This window comes from Sus scrofa, chromosome 17 (genome assembly GCF_000003025.6).
Source record: "Sus scrofa isolate TJ Tabasco breed Duroc chromosome 17, Sscrofa11.1, whole genome shotgun sequence".
Classification (NCBI taxonomy): Eukaryota; Metazoa; Chordata; class Mammalia; order Artiodactyla; family Suidae; genus Sus; species Sus scrofa.
The window spans coordinates 36,311,153-36,334,453 of NC_010459.5; the positions used below are offsets into that span (position 1 = coordinate 36,311,153).

The window sequence follows — 23,301 nt, forward strand, 5'->3', positions numbered from 1 at the left end:
GCACAGTTAAAGGATCCAGCACTGCCACAGCTGTGGTATAGGTTGCAACTGCAGCTTGGATCTGATCCCTGGCCTGGGAACTCCATATGCTGTGGGTGGCCAAAAAAAGAGAAAGAGTAAAAGAAAAACATCAAAAACCCCACAGGCATTGGGCTAATCAAGGGAGGTTCCAGCACCAGCTTTTCCAGTGTAACATCTTAAGCAAGTCATTTCCCCTCTCTAGGGCTGTTTCCTTATCTCTAAGACAAAGATCAGACTACATTACAAAGCTTTTACCTGGCCCTCCCCCATCCCCCTCTCCCCTCAAAAAGAAGAGTGCCATGGTTAACTGTTTCACAGATACTGGTTAAGCAGGTTGCTTTATTGCAGGATTTTTCAGAGCCTGAGATGTGTTAACATGTGTGTGAATCTCCAAGATTCCAAGGCTGGGGGATGGGGGGGGAACGACAGTATTTTATGACCCTGTATGGTCACTGAAATCTTTTCTGGATGAAAACACCTATTTGAGGAAGACTAATCTGGAGGGTTCTCAAGGTCCCTTCAGCTCTCACAAGCTGCACTTCTACAATGAGGTCTTACTGTATAAGCAGGACCAGGATGAGGGAGGAAGGATAAGAGAATGAGGGCCTGGCATTTCAGACTAGAGTGGGGAAGGCCCTGGATGCCAAGTTCAGGACTACTGAACCCATTATGCACAGTAAACAGCTGAGAGGAGCAGCAGGATCCAAGGATCCAAGCTATACTTGCTGTACGCCAGGACAAACTGGAATCTGCAGTGGGAAACAGAGCTGGAGATGCTGCTGCCATAACAAGGCATGAAGGGCCAAGAACTCTCTCTGGGATGGCAGCATTTGGGACTGAAAAGAAGATGGCACGTTAGGCTGAGGCATGAGGAAGAGACCAAGAGACTTACAGGCTACCATCTCAGATGCTTAGGAGATGCTCTAGAAGAAATGGAGAATTTGAGCAGAGAAATTGCAGGAAGGGAAAAGTCAGACTGCATGAGAAAAAGAAGAGGAAAATAAACAGAAATTGTTGAATGCCTCTGAGAAGTATAGCAAACATGAGACCGACTCTAGAACTTGAAAAGCCTAAAGAGCTTTGGGGCATTAAATAGTCAAGAGGTGACTTCACAGAATGGCCATCATCAATAACTCTACAAATAACAAAAGCTGGAGGGGGTATGGAGAAAAGGGAACCCTCCTACACTGTTGGTGGGAATGTAAATTGGTACAACCACTATGGAAAACAGTACGAAGGTACCTCAGAAAACTAAACATAGAACTACCATACGATCCAGCAATCTCACTCCTGGGCACATATCCAGACAAAACTTTCATTCAAAAAGATACATGCACCCCTACGCTCACTGCAGCACTATTCACAATAGCCAAGACATGGAAACAACCTAAGTGTCCATCGACAGATGAATGGATTAAGAAGATGTGGTACAAACAACACATATGGCTGGAATACTACTCAGCCATAAAAAAGAATGAAACAATGCCATTTGCAGCAACATGGATACAACTAGAGATTCTCATACTAAGTGAAGGAAATCAGGAAGAAGACAAATACCATATGATATCACTTATACGTGGAATCTAAAATGTGGCACAAATGAACCAGTCCGCAAAACAGAAACAGACTCAGACATAGAGAACTTACATACAGAACAGACAGTTGCCAAGGGGGATGGGGGAGGGAGTGGGGTGGACTGGGAGTTTGGGGTTAGTAGATGCAAACTACTTTTTTTCGGTCTTTTTAGGGCTGCACCAGTGGAATATGAAGGTTCCCAGGCTAGGGGTCTAATCAGAGCTACAGCTGCAGGCCTACACCACAGCAATAGCAACCCTGGATCTGAGCCATGTCTGAAACCTACAACACAGCTCAAAGCAACACCAGATCCTTAAGCCACTGAGCGAGGCCAGGGATCAAACCCGCGTCCTCATGGATACTAGTCAGGTTCATTACCATTGAGACTCGACAGGAACTCCTAGCAGATGCAAACTATTACATTTAGAATGGATAAAAAATGGAGTCCTGATGTACAGCACAGAGAATTGTATCTAATCTCTTGGGACAGAACATGCTGGGGATGATATGAGAAAAAGAATGTTTATATATGTATAACTGAGTCACTTTGCTATACTGACTTTTTTTTCTTCTCTTTTTTTGCTTTGTAGGGCCATACCCATGGCATATGGAAGTTCCCAGGCTAGGGGTCAAATTGGAGCTACAGCTGCCAGCCTAGACCACAGCCACAGTAACGACAGATCCAAGCCACGTCTGCAACCTACAGCACAGCTCATGGCAACATTGGATCCCTGACCCACTGAGCAAGGACAGGGATTGAACCCTTGTCCTCATGGATACTAGTTGGGTTCGTTTTCCCCTGCGCCACAACAGGAACTCCTGAACTATAATTTTTAAACATTTTTTAAAAAAAGAGGTGAATTCAGATCCTCTCCATTAGGTGAAAGAATGTTTAATCTGAAGATCTGATATCCAGGTGTAGGACTGAAACTAACTGAACTATCGATAAATAATGCTAAAGTTTAGCAAGCACGGTATCAAGTACTTTTATGTTCTCATTTATTCCCAAAACCAACAGCATAAACTTACTCTTATTACTCCATTTTTCAGATGAGAAACTGCAACTCCAAAAGGCTGATTTGCCCAAGGTCAAATAGCTACATTAGGTGATATGACCAACACTCAAATCCAAGTTAGCCTGCAAAGCCTGTCTCTCTGGATGGTGGTCTCTGCATCTACAGAAAACAGTGGGCTACAAACAGTAGTAATCAATCCTGCTTGAAGAATACACACCCAACATCCCCTGGGAGGATCACAAGAGCTCCCAAATCCAGCTCAACTCACCCAGCATGTACTAAAAGATCCTGCTCTATTTCATCGCTTTACTTGTAACCACGGCTCAGGAAAGTGGTACAGACTCCGTCCCTGACTTCGAGGAACTAGCTCTCTGTTAGGTTCATGAGAGAGACACAAATAAAACAGCACCAACAAGAGAAAACAAGATGATTATGATCCAGAAGGAGAGCTGCAGATAAAAGAACCCATCCTGGTTGCTGAGAGGAAGGGGAGGTCACTGTGGATTGCACTGGTTTGAGAAGACTGTTCTGAAAGAGGCGGCATAGGGGCTGGAGCACAAGGCCTGGGAGGGATTAACACAGTCTGGCAGGACGGAATGGGGCGGGAGCAGAGATGAGAAGGGCAGGAACAGATGGAGATCGAGGTCTCCTGAAAATCAGTGTTCACAACAGCTCACGGGTTTCCCCATTCCCACAGGTGCAGGCTAGACAACGAGAATGCGGACTCCTGGTTCTGCACTCCGGGCACCTAGCCCACAGGCATGCTCACGTATGCCGGGAACGTGACATGCTACGGACATTCACAGCGGGATTGTTTCTAAGAGTGAAGAGTCAGAACTAAAACGTCCAGCAACGGGAAATGGACTAACTACAAGAAGGTACATTCAGTCCAAGGTACACTGCAGTCACCGGAAGAATGAAGCTGACGTGGAGAGATCCTCCATGTACTAGGTATGAAAAAATGCAAGATTCAGGGTAATTCTAGGGTTTATTACCATTTATGAAAAACAAAACTACATGAATGTATATGTGTATGTCTGTCAGTGCACAGAAAAATATGCCAAAATTATACTGTGTGATTATTTCTAGAGGCAAGAATTGGATGAGAGTAAAGAGAGATGTTCCCCTTTGACTCTCCAGAGCTCTGCAGTTCTAACTTTGCGATGCACATTTATTCCTGTGTTGAAAAGACCGTAAGCTCCCTTCCAGCCTTGTGGTTCTCATGCCTTTATCCTGCCATGAGGGCAAAAATTGCAAGAATCACACTAACCAAGGATCCTAAAATTTCACAGCTGCAAACCTGGGGGATGTTCTGATTCACACCCCTGAACCTTAGGAGCATGAGACGGGGCACGTGAAGGATGTGCACTAAGATATATCAGAAGGTCTGAGGTCCGAGGCCCGGCAGGAACAAACAAACCAAGCTTTGAACTTTTCATGCAATCACTGGGCTGAGATCTTGGGAAGATCTTATTACTGATTTGTAAAATGTGCAAACTGGGAATGCTGTTTTAGGGCCCCCACCTGGGGCATACGGAGGTTCCCAGGCTAGGGGTCGAATCAGAGCTGCAGCTGCCAGCCTACACCACAGCCACAGCAATGCAGGATCTGAGCCGCATCTGCAGTCGACACCAAGCTCACAGAAACGCCAGATCTTAACCCACTGAGCGAGGCCACAGATCGAACCCAAGTCCTCACAGATAGCAATAGGGCTCTTAACCTGCAGAGCCATACTGGGAACTCCATCACCTCCTTCTTTAAATAAATTTAACTTTTAATTAAATTGCCAAATTATTTCCACCAACTTTTTAGACAAGACATAGCTAAAAATGAACAATTAAAACAACCTGCAGTCTTACCACTCAGACAGAGCCACAATTAACTCTTTATACTTTTTAACATAAGGACTGTAGCAGACAGTATCAAACAGAACATTGTGCAAGGTTTTCCATATGACTACATTTTCCTCAACAGCATCTGTGTGTGTGTGTGTGTGGGTGGGTGGGTGGGTGTGTGTCTGTGTGTATGTCTGTGTTTAGGGCCACACCCGCGGCATATGGAGGTTCCCAGGTTAGGGGTTAAATCAGAGCTGCAGCTGCCAACCCACGCCATACCAAAGCAAGATCCAAGCCACGTCTGCGACCTATACCATAGTTCATGGCAACATCAGATCCTGTTAACCTGCTGAACGAGGCCAGGGATCAAACCCGTGTCCTCATGGGTGCTAGTCGGGTTTGATACCACTGAGCCACGATAGGAACTCCTCAAACTGAATTCTTGACCACCCTAATACTCCCCTGTAAAAATGGACCACGGCTTGTGACACCCATTTCCAGTTGCTGGGTAATTTGATTGCTTCTAATTTTTCTTTCTTATGAACAGAGCTCCAGCGGAGAGCCCCACGGCGCAGCCTCTGTGATCACCTCCCTCCCGCCAGGAACTGTTGCCTGATGGCTCTAAGGCAAAACCTGCTTCTCAAACCATCAGCCGCCAAAGACCTATCTTATACATTTTTCTATCCATCATAGGCTGAGATTTTTGTAAAATACAATGAAAATTAACTCTTAGAGGAAATGAAAAAACACAAAATATAAGATCCACATGGTTCAAATGATCAATTGTATGTTATGTATATTTTACCACATTAAACAAAAACACAAGCCCCTTTTTAAAAATTAGTACAAGAGACTATCAAATTGCCATAACAGGTTCTAGATCCTTACTCTCAGTTTCTGCGCCTACCAGGTAGGGGACCAGAGATGCCTGGGGCCGGAAGCAGGGATGCGACTGCACCCTGAGGGCACCTCTATTCTGCTCACCTGCTCGCCCTCCGTCTAGCTGGCTCCCCGCCCTAGACTGCGAGGCCCGCCCATGTCTGGTTCACCACCGAACGCTCTGGCTCGGCGCCCAGAGCACGCCTGCCAATTCGGTGGATTGAGGGAGTGTTCAAGTCATGTCTCTGACCTCAGCTGCTGGGAGAGGCTACTCACCATTTGGAACCAGAAGGAAGCTCTTCACGATGCTTCTGAGGGGGCCAAGACTGATCTGATTTGTGGTGGCAAATTCAGAGAGCTGAGCCAGAAACCTTTCCACCTGCAGAGAGGGAACAGCACAGACCAAGTTTTCACTTTCTAGATGTCTCAGGTCCACAGACACACTCGGGAACTCCCCTTTCACAAGATACTTTACCTCTTTGGGCTCAGTTAGGAAGTGGAAGAGCACTTCTGTCAGGGCTGAGAACTGCTGTGAAGAGAACAACACGGAACATCAGTAAGACTCAACTCTTGGGTCAGTGTTCCCACGTCCCAACTACAGCCCCTTGAGAAAGAAGAGAAACACACAGGTGTTGACACCTGTTTTGATCATGTTAAAGTGACACACAGTCATTCAAGTTCCCATCGTGGCTCAGTGGTTAACGAATCTGACTGGGAACCATGGGGTTGAGGGTTCCATCCCTGGCCTTGCTCAGTGGGTTAAGGATCTGGCGTTGCCGTACGCTGTGGTGTGGGTCACAGACGTGGCTCAGATCCTGAGTTGCCGTGGCTGTGGTGTAGGCTGGCAGCTACAGCTCTGATTCGACCCCTAGTCTGGGAACCTCCATATGCTGTGGGAGCGGCCCTAGAAAAGGCAAAAAGACAAAAATAAATAAAATAAAATAAAACAAAGTGACACACAGTCATAATTTGAAAAGATTGAAGCTCACCAATGTTCATGGGAACATTATTTACAATAGCCAAGATACAGAAGCAACCCAAGTGTCCACTGATAGATGAATGGATAAAAAAGATGTGCTGTAAACATACAATGGAATACCACTCAGCCCTAGAAAGAACGATCCTTGCCATTGGCAACAACATGGATGGATCTATGTGAAGTGAAGTAAGTCAGAGAAAGACAGATACTGTATGATCTCACTTACATATGAAATCTGAAAAACAAAATAAACAAACCAAAAACAGACTCATAGATACAGAGAACAAACAGGTGGCTGCCAGAGAGGAGAGGGGTCAGGGTAGGAAAAAGGCTAAGGTGATTAAAAGGTACACACTTCCAGTTATAAATTAGCCACAGGGATCTAATACACAGCATGAAGAATAAGGCTGGAGTTCCTCTGTGACTCAGCAGATTAAAGACCCTTCCTTGTCACTGCTGTGGCTTGGGCTACTGCTATGGTGTCGGTTTGACCCCTGGCCCAGGAACTTCCACATGCTGTGGGCGCAGCCAAGAAAAAGACAATGAAGAGAATACAGACAATAATACTGTTACTAAGTTTGTATGGTGACCGGTGGTTGAGATTATTTCACAAGGTAAGCAAACATCAGTCACTACGCAGTACACTTGAAACTAACATAAAATTGTATATCAAAACAGTCAACTTTAAAAAAAGCAAAAAATGTCACAATACCCACTACGGGTGTCAAGATATTTGTACAACTAGGAGTTGCCACTGTGGCTCAGCGGTAACGAATCTGACTAGAATCCATGAGGATGTGAGTTCGATCCCTGGCCTCCCTCAGTGGGTTAAGGATCTGGCATTGCCATGAGCTGTGGTGTAGGTCACAGACATGGCTCAGATCCAGCTTTGATGTGGCTGTGGTGTAGGCTGGCAGCTACAGTTCTGATTTGACACCTACCCTGGGAAATTCCATATGCCACGAGTCTAGCCCTAAAAAGCAAAAAAAGAAAGATATATTTGTACAACTACATTGTCTGAAAAACTCATATATTTTGTTGGGATACTTGGGAGACACACATTGAGAGACTGAGTGTTTGCACACATGTTCACACGTACGTTGCAAGGGTCACCCCCCCCACCTCCTCCCCAACAAGACCTAAAAGGAAAAAAAAAATCTCTGGAACATTCATAGTAGTTACTTCTTCTTTTAAATTTTTCTTTTTTTTGGGGGGGGGGCTGAAGGGAAAAAAAAAAAAAGCGGTATTGCTTTGCCAGGCAAAGGAGGGCCACAGCAGGCTAATGCCCTAAAGACTGTGCCCCCCAAACTTTTCTTTTTGTTTATACTTTGACATATTTATCATTCAAACCTAAGTCGATTCAGGAGTTCCCGTTTTGGCTCATCGGTTAACAAATTCGACTAGCATCCTTGAGGACATGGGTTCAGTCCCTGGCCTTGCTCAGAGGGTTAAGGATCCGGCGTTGCTGTGAGCTGTGGTGTAGATAGCAGATGCGGCTCAGATCTGGCATTGCTGTGGCTGTGGCATAGGTTGGCAGCTGTATTCTGATTAGATCCCTAGCCTGGGGACCTCCATATGCCGCAGGTGCGGCCCTAAAAGGCAAAAAGACACACAAAAAAAGTCAATCCAAATATATAATTTCTCCCATTTTCCCCCTCACAAATGGTAACATAGGAACTTTTTCTCTTCCTTGCTTTCAAAAGCAGTTACTTCTGTGTGGCAAGATTTTGGGTGATTTTGGGTGCGAGATCCTTAACTCACTGAGAAAGGCCAGGGATCGAACCTGTGTCCTCATGGATGCTAGTCACATTCATTTCCACTAAGCCATGACGGGAACTCCGATTTAATTTCTTTTAAATACAAATGAGACCATACTGAACCCGCTCCCTGAACCTCACCTTTTTTTCACTTAGTTATGTCTTAGAGACCCATCATGCCAGCATATAAATCTACCCAGTTCTTTTAACAACTGCATGACATTCAACTGTTAAAGACTTAGCATCATTCTAGCTCCCTAGAAATGAACATTAGAGTATATGTGTATGTTTTGCAGCACTGTTATTACAAACAATGCTATGATGAAAATCCTCCCATGTATTTCTTTGTGACATGTAAGTCTATAAGATATATTCTTCAACTATATCCTAGGTCAAAAGATACATGCATTTTTAAAAATGAGGTATAGTTGATATACAATACTATATAAATTTCAGGTGTACAACAGTGATTCACAATTTTTTAAGGTTATATTCTATTTATAGATATTATAAAATATTGGCTATATTCCCTGTATTATAGAACATATTCTTGTGGCTTATTTATTTTACACATAGTAGTTTGCATCTTTTTTTGTAATTTTTTGCTTTTTAGGGCCGCACCCACAGCATATGGAAGTCCCCAGGCTAGGGGTCAAATCAGAGCTACAGTTGCTGGCCTATGCCACAGTCACAGCAATGCAGGATCCAAGCCACATCTGGGACCTATACCACTGCTCACAGCAATGCCAGATCCTTTAACCCACCGAGCAAGGCCAGGGATTGAACCTGCATCTTCATGGATACTAGCTGGGTTCATTACCACAGAGCCATGACAGGAACTCCAGCAGTTTGTACCTCTTAATCCCCTGTCTCCGTCTTGCCCCTCCCCTTCCCCTCTTCCTATTGGTAACCACTAGTTTGTTCTCTAGGATAAATGCATCTTAAACTCTGAGAAAATGTTGCCAAATCACCTTGCAAAGAAGTTGCAAGGATTTACACTCCCACCAGCCAATGGCATAGAGGTATCAGCTTTCTCAAAACTTCATGGATATTCCACAGAAACACTTAAACCAATGCTGACCAGGGTCCTTCTGCAAATCTGTGATGTTGGGTATTAGCCTTGCACAACTGCTGGTAAGAGTAAAAACAAGAACAGTCAAGGCTGGTTTGAGAATGTGTTCTCCTCTATTTATTTAAATTTTTTTTGCTGCAAATTTTTGGAACTGTTAGATCTTCGGCCAGCTGTGTTTCCTATGCCTCCCAGGGCCTTTTACAAAATGGGGCGGGACAGTGTTCCATTTCCAGGCCTCGGTGGTGCACTCTCCCTCTCCAGTTCTCCTTCAAGAGGGGCCTCAAGCTCACCTGGTCTGTAGGCTGCTGCCAACCCCCACCCCTATCTCCACTTTTCCAATCCCTCCTTATCCTTCGAGGCCCTGCCAAGATATCCTGACACTCCCAACAAGAAAGGGACCTACCCAGATTCTTAACTTCTGATCCCTCTTGGAACCTGACCTGTGGGGATTAGACTTCTCAGTCTTGATAAGGATCACAAACCTGTCTTAACAGAGAAGGTTCCTCCTACAGCTTTTTATGGTCACAGCACTTAATTACTCTAAGTGCACGGTAAGAATTTGTTGACTACATCTTCCCCAAACACTTTCCCCACTCTATGCCTCTGTTACCTGCATAGCTGTCTCTCCCTGGAATGCTCACCTGCTCATGACTGCCCAGGAAACCAAAATCGTAGCTACATGTAAACATACGAAAAGATGCTCAAGATCAATCCAGATGAGAAATGCAAGTCGGCAAAACAAGGAGATACCATTTTTGCACTTATCTACAAAACTAAAAAGTCTGATAATGTTGGTGAAAGTAGAAGTAAACAGACAAGCCAGGATAAGCAGGGGCAAGCTTTCTGGACCACAATTTGGCAGCCCCTAACTAATTCTTTAAATAATCATATCCTTTGACCTACTAATTCCACTACAAGAAGTATACCCTTCAGAGATGTTCCAAAAAGTAAACCCAAACACAACAAAAAACCAAAGGCAAGTTAAGTGTGTAGGAAGAGGGACTGGCTAGATTATATTAATTAGATCTGTTTCAAGGAATATTAGACAATCCTTTTTGGGTAAAAATGTTTTTAAAAGAGAAGTTCCCGTCGTGGCGCAGTGGTTAACGAATCCGACTAGGAACCATGAGGTTGCGGGTTCGGTCCCTGCCCTTGCTCAGTGGGTTAAGGATCTGGCGTTGCCGTGAGCTGTGGTGTAGGTTGCAGACGTGGCTCTGGCGTAGGCCAGAGGCTACAGCTCCAATTTGACCCCTAGCCTTGGAACCTCCATATGCTGTGGGAGCGGCCCAAAGAAATAGCAAAAAGACAAAAAAAATAAATAAAAAATAAAAGATACCCATATATATGATGGCAGACGCAGACTTTTTTTTCTATAAAAATACACAAGAAACTATTAAAATGATGATTTCTGGAGATAAGAGAAATAAGTATTTTATTATATATATATATTTTTTTTCCCCCCATTTCTTGGGCCGCTCCCTCGGCATATAGAGTCTCCCAGGCTAGGGGTCTAATCGGAGCTGTAGCCACCAGCCTACACCAGAGCTACAGCAACGCAGGATCCGAGCCGCGTCTGCAACCTACACCACAGCTCACGACAACACAGGATCCTTAACCCACTTAGCAAGGCCAGGGATTGAACCCACATCCTCACAGATACTATCTGGGTTCATAGCTCACTGAACTACAATGAGAACTCCTGTCTGAATTTTCTATGTGCATTGCTTTCATTTATAGCTGGGTGAGAGGACTACAGAGCATTTGTTTTCTTTTCATATTTTTCTGAGTTTCTTCTCTCACAACCATTCTAAAAATGATTTTTTTTGAGGGGGGTGGCCATGCCTCTGGCATGGGGAAGTTACCAGGCTACGGATCAAACCCAAGCCGCAGCAGTGACGTGAGCCACAGCTGTGATGGTGGATCCTTAACCTGAAGAGCTACCAGGGAACTCCTAACAATGATTATTTTTTAATTCTCCCTGTTCTCAAGGTTCTACAGGTCCTAGGACTGACTATGGGCATCAGAGAGCACATGTAGATCCACTTAGTACTAAATAGTGTCTCCATTTTCTGACCCACTCTAGCAGATCGCAACTTCCCCAGTACAACAGGCCTCTTTCATCAAGCCTTTATGAACCTCACTGGATTTAGTGGCTGTTTGGTGCAGAGTAAGCATTCAGATAAATACCCCCAAATAAGCAACAAATGATGATGCCAACATTAACACAACTCTTTTTCTCCTTACGGCCTAGGCCTCAGACTTCAAAGTAAGTTCAGCTAATAGAGTGGGTATTCAGAGAAGTCTGATCACCTAAGAAAAGGGGGGGGGGAGGAAATGAACCAAAGGACTCTGGTAAATTGCTCAACAGGAAAAAGCTTTCTGTACTGAAAACAAAGGTATAAAGTTTAGAGTGTGTGTCAAGGTTAGAAAATAAGTCAAGGGATTTCCTGTCATGGCTCACTGGAAATGAGTCTAAGATCCATGAGGATGCAGGTTTGATCCCTGGCCTCGCTCAGTGGGTTAAGGATCCGGCGTTGTGAGCTGTGGTGTAGGTTGCAGACATGGCTCAGATCCCATGTTGCTGTGGCTGTGGTGTAGGCCAGCAGCTGCAGCTCGATTGGAGCCCTAGCCTGGGAATCTCCATATGCCTTGGATGTGGCCCTAAAAAGACCAAAAAAGAAAAAGAAAAAAGAAAAAAAAGAAAGAAAAAAGAAAAAGAAAGTAAGTCAAGGAAGTAGGTTAAAGTTTTCCAGGAATACCAAATTGGAGCTAAATTTAGGGATTATACAATCCAGCCGTAGAATCTCTTTTTATTCTCCAAATGGAATTCTTCGCCAAAACCCCAATACACAAACAAAAGGTAAACTATCTGGTTGTGGAGATCATCTACAAAGCTCTACTCCAAATTGTACACAACACTGTAAACCAACTATACTTTTTTTTAAAATGTATATTAAAATACAAAAAACAAAATCCCTCTATTCTAGTGTTTAATACCCCAGGATCTGAAGTCAGGTGTCCAGTCCTGAATTCTGGCTACATCACTTCCTGGCTCCCTCACCATTAAAAGTTTATGTCCCTGAATCACTTTTTCTTATTAATGGTAACAGTACCTGACTCCTAGGGCGGCTGCAAGGACTCGGTGACTTAAGACACATAAAAGCACTTAAAACTGTGCTGTGCACTACAGCGGCCGCTAACCCCATGTGGCTATTAAACATTTCAAAAAGGCTACTCTAATTTAAGATGCGCCTTACATGTAAAATACACACTAGAACCAGAAATTTTGGTACCAAAAAGTGAAATATCTCACTGATATTTTTATGTGGGTTACATCTTGAAATGATAATATTCTGACATCGTGGATTAAAGAAAACATTACATTCATTTCCTGTTCCTTTTTAGTTTTTTAAATGTGGCTACTAGAAAATGTAAAAGCAGAACTGCGGCTTGCCGTTTATTTCTAGGGGACACCACAGCTTCAGAACATGCCCAGCATCACAATTAGTGTTACTTCATGAGAAAACAATAAGTTGTAGAGATGCTGAGATGAAAGAGAGGGGCCCCACCTCCTGAGAAGTTACAACCCAGTGCGCACAATAGATGCACCTTTGTACTGATGGTGAGAAGTGTCATTTTTAACTTGCTCATCTGGGCTGCTTGGTGGTATGAAAGGGGAATCCCAACCCGCACAGGAGCAGGAAGCCTTCAAGGCTGACTGGCTGGCACCTGCAGCCTACTCCCCTACCTTCAAGGGCCCACCCTCCACTGTGCAGCGTGCATTGTTTCTTTCTCTGAATTGGGGGTGGGGTGGGGAGGAGCCTGCCCACAGAGTCCCACTCTGGCCTGGCCATTATCTACACCCACATCCCATTGCCCGGATGAGTGCCCCCACTCCAGGTTCCCTTCTGCGCCCCGCCCCAGGATGCGCAGATCCTCCCCAAGTCATCCCAGCCTCCCTACTAAACATCTCAATCCTTCCCTTGACCCATAAATACCAGAGCTCCCCTAAACTCCCTCCGCCTCCCAACCCCCTCAGTCTGTAACTTCAGTTCTCCAAACTCCCTTAGGCCTCACCAAGACTCCCCTCGGTCACTCTTCCGGGACCCTGCAAACTCTCCTCGTTCCCTGGACCCCCAGAAATCCCCCAGCCCCATCCCTGGGTCCCCAAGATGCCCCCGAGACGCCTCAGCTTGGCCTTAGGCTTCCCTCGGCCCCCCAGACTCGCCTCCGATCCCAATTCGCCTTCGCCCCTCCCCCACCCCCCTGTGGCCTTAAGGCGCAGCGGGCGGCCGCGGCGCGACCCGCCGTCCCCCTCCCCCGGCACCCGCTCGCCCCCGCCGGCCCACCTGCGCGCCCAGCTGGTTCAGCTGCTGCATGTCGCCGCCCACGGCCTCGGGCACGGGGTCCTGCGTGCAGTGCAGGCGACCCATGGCGTCCGCCGGGCCCCGCAAGTTCCGCAGCTCCCACGCCTCCCCCGACTTCCTCCTTGGAGCCGCGGGCCTGGCCGCGCTTCCGCAGCCGCACTTTCGCCACGGGCCGCCAGCCGCCGCCGCTGCCGCTGCCGCCGCTGCCGCGCTCCGCTCGGGCGGGTCCCCAGGGCGCCCTCTCCGAGCCGCGGACGCGCGCGGACCCCCAGGTGGGGTGGGGGCGCCCAAGATACCCGCTACCGCTGTTCCCTGTCGAGAGCCCTGAGCAGCACAACGGTCAAACCCGCTGGGAGACCCAGGGGCACAGAGCTTGGCCTTCCGCAGCCTGCTTCTCTATCCGTAAAATGATCCCGGGGGTGGCGCCTTAAATGAGCTAACTCTTCTTAAAGGTTTAGAAGATAACCTGGCACCCAGCAGGCGCTCATCTGTGGCTAACTGCTATCATTATCATCGTTATTATGCATTCAGCAGATATTTATTGCATGCTTCCTAGGTGCCAGGCTCTGGAGACAGAAAAATAAACGGCCAGGCCAAGTGTCTGGGAGTGCTTAGGTCAAAGCGGAGCAATCAAATCTCAAATTTGGTTGCACCAGCAGCATTCGGAACGCTTGCTGGAATGCCAATCGCTGGGATCCGCCCCGAGTCTGATTAGAAAGGCCGGGGATGGAACCCGAGAAACTACATTTTCCAACTTCCCAAAGGCCACACTTGGAGAAACTCTGGGGTGGAGGGAATTCTGACGCAGAAAAGCGCAAGCACTGTGATTGATTGTGCCGGGAAGGCAGGTGGTCAGTTGGTGGGGGAGATTACTGGGACAGTGATAATCACTGCAGCCTCTGAAATACTTTAGCCCCCATGCTCTCTTCCCAAGGACCCCTGCTGGTAAGTACTATCGTGTTCCCCATTGGAGAAAACGAGGCATGCTCCCTGGAACCTAGGACCTGGACTCCTCAAGCCCCAGATCGTCTTTACCTCCCCCTGAGGTGTAGGAAGGTGCCTTGAGGGTAGTAGGAAGGCTGCCTAGAAACATGGGGTGGGGGAGTGTAGGGAGGATTGGCTGGCTTCCCTCCCACCCACAGGCTTTTTTCTCTAGTCTTCCCCCAAAATCCCTTCTGGACAGGTATGGGCAAAGTTCACTCGTGCACTCTTCTACAGATAATACTGAGTGCCACCTGTGGGGCTGATCTCCTGATGTGCTGGGACCCTACAGTGACAAAACCAAATGCAGTGGCTGACTTGGGAGAAGTCAGAGTTTAGTTAGGGAGGTAGACACAATACTTACGAAAATCACGTGTGTGAAATTCTTAACTGATGCCAAGAAGTACAAAGTGCTTTGAGGCCATATACACGGCACCTGTCCAAGTGCAAGATACCTGGAAGAGAGTAAACTTTCGGGATTCTGACAGAGACTGAACTCAGACCCCCTGACTCACCGTCCAGGAATTTTTATTTTAAAATAATTTTAACCCATTAAAAAAATCACTGCCAGGTCCTTATATTTATTCATATCTTTAAGTGTTAAGCCAGAGTTGTTCAGGTATAATTTATATAGAGTGAAATGCACTCATTTTAAGCCTGCTTCTTTACTTTTTTTTTTTTTTTTTTTTTTTTTTTTTAGTCTTTTTGTCCTTTTAGGGCCGCACCTGCGGCATATGGAGGCTCCCAGGCTAGGGGGTCTAATCAGAGCTACAGCTGCCAGCCTACGCCAGAGTCACAGCAACTCGGAATCCAAGCCGTGTCTGCGACCTACAGCACAGCTCAGGGCAACGCCGGATCCTTAACCCACTGAGAGAGGCCAGGGATGGAACCTGCAACCTAATGGTTCCTGGTTGGATTCGTTAACCACTGCGCCACGACGAGAACTCCATTCTTTAATTATTTTTAACTTTTTTTTTAAATAACTTTGAGGAAACCACTGGATTTCCATCATTTCTGTTCCCACAGTGACTGGTGCTGAGGCACTTAATACATATTTGTGGAATTGAATCTGACAGAAAATAGAGAAAATAGAAAGAAATTAATTTCAAATTGTAGCCCTCCACCACAGTAAGGCAGTAATTGTATTGTCTTCCAGTCTTTATCCACCTCCCAGGTCACTGGGGCTTCCATGATTTGTTAGGTTTTTACATATTCAGGGCTCTCCCTCTTTGCCAAACTGTTAAATCTTTGGTACTCAAAATGTGACTTTTTTTTTTTTTTTTTCCATGTGGAAGTTCCTGGGCCTGGGATAGAACCCCGGTCACTGCAGAGACAATGCCAGATCCTTAACTGGCTGCGCCGCGCCTCACCAGCAACCCCAAAATGTGGTCTTTAGACCAACAGCATGGACATTACCCAGGAGCTTGCTGGATATGCAGACTCCCAGGCCTACCACATTCCACCTAATTCAGCACTTTAAACAAGATCCTCGGGTGATTCAGGATCACATTCAAATTTGAGGTACAAATAATCACCATTTTTATTTATTTATTTATTTATTTTTTCTTTTATTTTCCCACTGTACAGCAAGGGGGTCAGGTTATCCTTACATGTATACATTACAATTACAGTTTTTCCCCCACCATTTCTTCTGTTGCAACATGAGTATCTAGACATAGTTCTCAATGCTATTCAGCGGGATCTCCTTGTAAATCTATTCTAGGTTGTGTCTGATAAGCCCAAGCTCCCGATCCCTCCCACTCCCTCCCCCTCCCATCAGGCAACCACAAGTCTCTTCTCCAAGTCCATGATTTTCTCTTCTGAGGAGATGTTCATTTGTGCTGGATATTAGATTCCAGTTATAAGTGATATCATATGGTATTTGTCTTTGTCTTTCTGGCTCATTTCACTCAGGATGAGATTCTCTAGTTCCATCCATGTTGCTGCAAATGGCATGATGTCATCCTTTTTTATGGCTGAGTAGTATTCCATTGTGTATATATACCACATCTTCCGAATCCAATCCTCTGTCGATGGACATTTGGGTTGTTTCCATGTCCTGGCTATTGTGAATAGTGCTGCAATGAACATGCGGGTGCATGTGTCTCTTTTTTTTTTTTTTTTTTTTTAATTTTTTTTTTTTTTTTTAGACTTTTGTCGGAAGCTTTATTTTTTATTATTATTATTATTTTTTGTCTTTTTTTTTGTTGTTGTTGTTGCTGTTTCTTGGGCCGCTCCCGCGGCACATGGAGGTTCCCAGGCTATGGGTTGAGTCAGAGCTGTAGCCACCGGCCTACGCCAGAGCCACAGCAACGCGGGATCCGAGCCGCGTCTGCAACCTACACCACAGCTCACGGCGACGCCGGATCGTTAACCCACTGAGCAAGGGCAGGGACCGAACCCGCAACCTCATGGTTCCTAGTCGGATTCGTTAACCACTGCGCCACGACGGGAACTCCTGCATGTGTCTCTTTTAAGTAGAGCTTTGTCCGGATAGATGCCCAAGAGTGGGATTGCAGGGTCATATGGAAGTTCTATGTATAGATTTCTAATGTATCTCCAAACTGTTCTCCATAGTGGCTGTACCAGTTTACATTCCCACCAGCAGTGCAGGAGGGTTCCCTTTTCTCCACAGCCCCTCCAGCACTTGTTATTTGTGGATTTATGAATGATGGCCATTCTGACTGGTGTGAGGTGGTATCTCATGGTAGTTTTGATTTGCATTTCTCTTATAATCAGCGATGTTGAGCATTTTTTCATGTGTTTGCTGGCCATCTGTGTATCTTCTTTGGAGAAATGTCTATTCATGTCTTTTGCCCATTTTTCCATTGATTGATTGGTTTTTTTTGCTGTTGAGTTGTATAAGTTGCTTATATATTCTAGAGATTAAGCCCTTGTCGGTTGCATCACTTGAAACTATTTTCTCCCATTCTGTAAGTTGTCTTTTTGTTTTCTTTTTGGTTTCCTTTGCTGTGCAAAAGCTTTTCAGTTTGATGAGGTCCCATGGGTTTATTTTTGCTCTAATTTCTATTGCTTTGGGAGACTGACCTGAGAAAATATTCATGATGTTGATGTCAGAGAGTGTTTTGCCTATGTTTTCTTCTAGGAGTTTGATGGTGTCCTGTCGTATATTTAAGTCTTTCAGCCATTTTTAAATGCCTGCCGCTACTGTGATTTATTTAAGCATCCAAATATACATTGTGTATAATGTTAATACTTTGCCTTTTCTACCTATTATCACTCGTGTTATTTCTCTTTCAGTGTGTATCACATTGTGTTTTTGCTGTCCTCTATGTGTATTTCTCCTCCTCTTACTAATTCTGTTGTCTTGGGCCAATTACTCACCTTGCTGTGCTTCCATTTCTTTTTTCATTTGTAAAAATGAAGACAATAATAGAACCTATTTGAAGAGATTAAATGAGACAATTGCTTGTAAAACACTTAGCACAGCAACAGGCCCCTGGTGACTGCTCAATAAATGCTTGTTATTAATCGTATTCCAGGAGTTCCCAAAATGGGGAGGAAGGGGGTCACTACAGAGTTGTGGGTTCAATCCCCTGCTTGGCACGGTGGGTTAATAGATCCTACATTGCTGCAGCTGTTGCGTAGTTCACAACTACGGCTCGGTTTCGATCCGTGGCCCAGGAACTTCCATGTGCTGTGGGTGTGGCCGTTAAAAAAAAAAAAATATATATATATATATAGTTTCCAATTTTTCAGTCTTATAGAACGAACACGGTAGTAAACATTCTGGCACTCAATTCATTTTCTTTTTCTTTCTTTCTTTTTTTTTTTTTTTTTTTGTCTTTTTGCCATTTGTTGGGCTGCCCTCGCAGCATATGGAGGTTCCCAGGCTAGGGATCCAATTGGAGCCGTAGCCGCCGGCCTACACCAGAACCACAGCAACGTGGGATTTGAGCCGCGTCTGCAACTACTCCACAGCTCACGGCAACGCCGGATCCTTAACCCACTGAGCGAGGCCAGGGATCGAACCCTCAACCTTATGGTTCCTAGTCGGATTCATTAACCACCGCGCCACGACGGGAACTCCATCAGTTCATTTTCCATATGGGGTTTGTTCTTTAGGAGAAATTCTTGGAAAGGTTAAGGGTTATATTCAGACTTTCAGGGTTCAATAGCACTGGGTGGACAAACGTTTTTTTTTTCTTTTTTATGATTTTTATTTTTTCCATTATAGTTGGTTTACAGTGTTAATTTCTACTGTACATCAAAGTGACCCAGTCATGCATACATACATTCTTTTTCTCACATTATTCTCCGTCATGCTCCATCACAAGTGACTGGCTATACAGCAAAGACAAACTTTCAAGGTAGGGTGAGACTAGACTATGATCAACCTGAGAACGGCCAGGTAGCATTTGAGCCTGAACAGGAACATGGTGGAGGGTTCATTTCTCTGATGAGGACCAAGCTCTCCTCACCCACGTCCCTCAGTTCCGAGAGGAATTTCAACTGCTCTAAGGGAAATCTCAAAATCTCAGACAACAGCATTCTTGGTTTCAATTATAAATGCTAGAGGAAAACATCATGAAATGCTGCATAATATTCTATGGGTTGAGACTATAATACCTAAAACAAATTCCCATTGGTTGTCTCTTCAGATCTTTATAATTTTTCAAGTTTATTAAGAACTTGGCAAAGAACAAAGACAAAGATAAAAATTATCTTTTCTGAGTTCTTCACAATCCACTCCCGATAGAAAGGAGGTGTGGTGATTACTGCTAATGAGATAACTTTGCAGCAGGAAATGCAGACCTGGGGGCCAGGCCGCCTTCTTGAGAACCCCCGCCCCCAGCAGCTCCCATTTCAGCCTTAATGAGGGACCTTGCTCCCTTCATTCACTTTAAAATATCCCTGTGGAGGGCCAAGGAGGCCCCCCTCCCCCTCCCTGCAAGTGAAAGGAGTTCATTAAGAAGTCCTTTCTCAGGCAGGAGGATTCCCGCTGGGAATTTCTCCGAGGGGCTAGGTTCACCCTAGGAGAATGGTTGACACATCAGGTTCTGAAATGCCCAAGGGTGTTGAAAAAAAATTAAACTTTTTATTTTGAGATCATTATAGATTCACTTAGAACAATAAAAAAAATCCTTCGGAGCGATCCCTGCCCCCTTTGCCCAGCTTCTCTCTGTGCACAGGTCCTGTCTTGTGTGTCCTGTCTTGTGCCATCTCCCAATCAGGATATTGACATTGATACAGTGGAAATACAGATCTCCAACACCACAGGGACCCAGCATTTTAACAGGAAGGACAAATTCCAGATCCTCTTTCTACCAAAAACTATAGGGGAAATACTACGGATTTCTTTCCCTTTTTTTTTTTTTTTTTTTTTTTTGGTCTTTTTAGGGCCCTGGCTGCGGCATATGGAAGTTCCTAGGCTAGGGGTGTAATCGGAGCTGTAGCTGCCGGCCTATGCCACAGCTACAGCAATGCAGGATCCAAGCCGCATCTTCGACTTACACCACAGCTCATTGAAAAGCTAGATCCTTAACGCACTGAGCGAGGCCATGGATCGAACCTGCTCCTTATAAATACTAGTCAGATTTGTTTCTGCTGAGCCACAATGGGAACACCTGGATATTTTTTTCATGTTTCTATTTGTGATTAGCCTCATTCTACTTTCAATATTAGCCCCCTTATTTATTTATTTATTTATTTTGGTTTTTTTTTTGTCTTTAGGACCGCTCCCGTGGCATATGGAGATTCCCAGGCGAGGGGTCTAATTTGAGCTGTAGCCGCCGGCCTATGCCAGAGCCACAGCAAAACCAGATCCAAGCTGCGTCTGCGACCTACACCACAGCTCATGGCAACAGTGGATCCTTAACCCACTGAGCAAGGCCAGCGATCGAACCGCAACCTCATGGTTCCTAGTCAGATTGGTTTCCACTGCGCCATGATGGGATCTCCAAAATTAGCTCCTTTATTATAAAAGTGTATAACAGAAGCCACAGAATTACAGTTAACTTAGACTCTTCTAAATGCTTATGTCATGAAAGTCATGAACAAGGAAGGCTGGGAATTTTTCCAGATTAAAAGAAGGTGAAAAAGAAGAGGTAACTACATACATGCAATGCGTGAGTTTACACTGTGGCTCAGCAGTAATGAACCCATGAAGATGTGGGTTTGATCCCTGGCCCCATTCAGTGGGTTAAGGATCCAGTGTTGCCATGAGCTGTGGTATAGGCCACAGACCCTGCTTCAATCCTGTGTTGCTGTGGCTGTCCTGTAGGCTGGCAGCTGTAGCTCAGATTTGACCACTAGACTGGAAACATCCACAGCGGGTTTGGCCCTAAAAAAAAGACCAAAGATAAAAAATTAAAAAATAAGTGCAACGTGTGATCCTGGATGAAGGTAAACAATTGCTATAAAAGATATTGGCACAACAATGTGAAAATACTTAACACTACTGAACCATTCACCTAGAATTGCCTAAGGTGATAAATTTTATGTAATGTGCTGTTGGGTTTTTTTTAAAACCACAATTAAAAGAAAAAAGACATTATTGGGACAACTGATGAAATTTAAACACTTTAGCTTGGATAATAATATCATATCAATGTTTAATTTCCTGAATTGGTCATTGTACTTCATTATGTAAGAGAATGTCTTTGTTCTTAAGACAAGCCGAATGTACTTAAGGGATGAAATGGTTCAAGAAAAAAATGAGGAGAGGGTGGTGCAAATATGGCAAAAGTTAACAATTGTTGATTCTGGGTAAAGAATATAGAGAGAAAGAAGAAAAAGGGATATACAGGGATTCTTTGGATTATTCTTGCAACTCATAAATTTCCATTTATTTACAGAATAAAATGTAAAGGGTTTTTTTTAAAAGCTTAAAAAAAAGTGAAAAGACCTTCATCCCCGTGTGGTCACACGAGAAATGATTTTCTGTTTTCACTGATACATCTTTGCTTTTCACGGAGTATTCACTCTGGGAGAGGTGCCTGGCATTTTTAGGCATTTTCTTCCTTAATCCTCTCAGTAACCCCACCAGGAGGTCCTAACTCTTATCCTTGTTTTTTTGTAGAAGAGGCTTCGACTGAAAGGAGCTACTCGAGGTCACTTGGTGGTTAGGGGCTGGACTGAGGTTGGAACCTGCCAAATGTGCTGATGGACATCTCTCTGGAATGACCTATTAGACTTCTTCCTCCATGGTATTTATTTGCTTTTTTGACCCTGGACTCATATATACACTGTTTACACTATTTAGCATCTTGCCTTTTTCTTTCTTTCTTTCTTTCTTTTTTTTTTTTCTTGGTTTTTTTGGTTGCTCCTTGGCGTATGAAGTTCACAGGCGAGGGATCAGATCCCAGCCATTGTTGCGACCATCGCCTGATCCTTTAACCCACTCTGCTGGGCCTGGAATTGAACCTGCGTTCTGGAGCTGCAGAAATACCATCAATCCCATTGTGCCACCGTGGGAACTCCAGCATCTTTCCTTTCTACTAAGCGGTAGATCTTGGAGCTCTCTGTACATCCGCAGTTTCAGACGTACTGTTTCCTTTTCACAGGTGCATAGGGTTTCATCGTCTGGATGAGTTTTCGAACCAGGCCCCCGTTGGCATTTAGGGTTTTGATTGTTTGCACTATATACAAACAGTATCTGCACACATGGAGTTCCTGGTGTGGCTCAGCGGAAACAAATCTGTTAGCATCCGTGAGGATGCAGGTGCTATCCCTGGCCTTTTTCAGTGGGTTAAAGACCCAGTGTTGCCATGAGCTGTGGGCTAGTTTGCAGACGCGGCTCTGATCCCACCTTGTTGTGGCTGTGGTGCAGGCCAGCAGCTACAGCTCCAATTCGCCCCCTAGCCTGGGAACCTATATATGCCTCAGGTGTGGCCCTAAAAACAGACAAATGAATAAATAAACAAACAAACAAAACAATATCAAGAGACACTCATTAATGGGGTTGCTGGGTCATAGAATGGAATTGCCGGGCCTGTACCCTTCTTTTGGAAAGCGTTGCCAAATGCCCAAGATTTGAAGTCAGTTTTGTGGCTATGTTTGTCCATTCACGTGACATGTCTTTATTGAACATTTACTATGTACTCAGCATCGTGCTGGGGGCTGGGACAGAGCAGTGAACCTGACAAAAACTCCCCTGTTGAGGCTATTAAAGGGCAGAGGAAATGAGATGCTTAAAATAGGAAGATTTTTAAAAAATAAAAAATGATAGTAAATCAGGACCAGGTAGGAAGCAAATTTATCAACCCGTGGGGGCAATGGAGAGATTACTAATTAGTTTTCAAACTGTCTGTGAGCTTGATGGAGGGGAGTCAATTCCTCTTTTAGATTTTTATCCTTACACATGTAAATTAATGTAAACAATCTACAGACAGTTCCAATTCCCTGATTTTTGTATAGGATTTGGTGACATACTTGTCTGTTTAAAAATGTTTCTCCAAATCTCAAGATTTTGCCTTGAGCCAAGTTTGAGAGTGGAATTCCTGGGGTAAAGTTTAAGCCTGTTTCAGACCCCTGGCCTAAGCTCCCTTGGACATTTACACTGTCCCCTCCAGCAATTTGCTTTTTAAAGGGCCCTTTGGCAGTTCCTAGTTTTGAGGGTGGGGGTGTTAATGCTCCACCTTTTGGGAATCTTACCCCTTATTTCAAATTCAAGATGGGATTCACTTTGCCTGAGAAAATGAGAGCTTGGATCTCTATTGTCTGCTTTGTTTTTCTTCTCGGGATGATTATAAAGTGAATGACTGGCCTGGGCCCTGATTTAGGACTGCAATGCAAATGGCTAAGGGTGTTGTGAACGCAACCTGGGTGTTAACTGGGAGGGGTCTGCGCAGAGAACT

General features: G+C 44.8%; 1 protein-coding gene and 1 long non-coding RNA gene across 15 annotated transcripts in view; one reads left to right on the forward strand and one right to left on the reverse strand.

The window, feature by feature from the left end:
* COMMD7 (COMM domain containing 7) overlaps positions 1-14,327 on the reverse strand; it is a 69,237-nt gene extending 54,910 nt beyond the window's left edge. For 9 of the 13 annotated variants that reach the window (XM_021077441.1, XM_021077437.1, XM_021077433.1 and 6 more), the window contains exons 1-3: positions 13,484-14,327; positions 5,802-5,855; positions 5,603-5,705 (exon numbers count right to left, since the gene is read on the reverse strand). In XM_021077441.1, the coding sequence (XP_020933100.1) occupies positions 5,603-5,705; positions 5,802-5,855; positions 13,484-13,567 (241 nt within the window). In that variant the 5' untranslated portion in view covers positions 13,568-14,327. Of the gene's footprint in view, positions 1-5,602; positions 5,706-5,801; positions 5,856-7,246; positions 7,279-13,483 lie in introns of all 13 variants that reach the window. The other 4 variants (XM_021077440.1, XM_021077436.1, XM_021077444.1 and 1 more) reach the window with 3 other exon arrangements.
* On the forward strand, positions 14,359-22,201 carry LOC102161730. Of its 2 annotated transcripts, XR_001302095.2 has the most exons (4): positions 14,359-14,446; positions 15,778-16,003; positions 21,525-21,651; positions 21,785-22,201. It is a non-coding gene; the product is annotated as an uncharacterized LOC102161730 (long non-coding RNA). The 2 variants fall into 2 exon arrangements; XR_001302094.2 differs by having other exon boundaries at positions 21,525-22,201.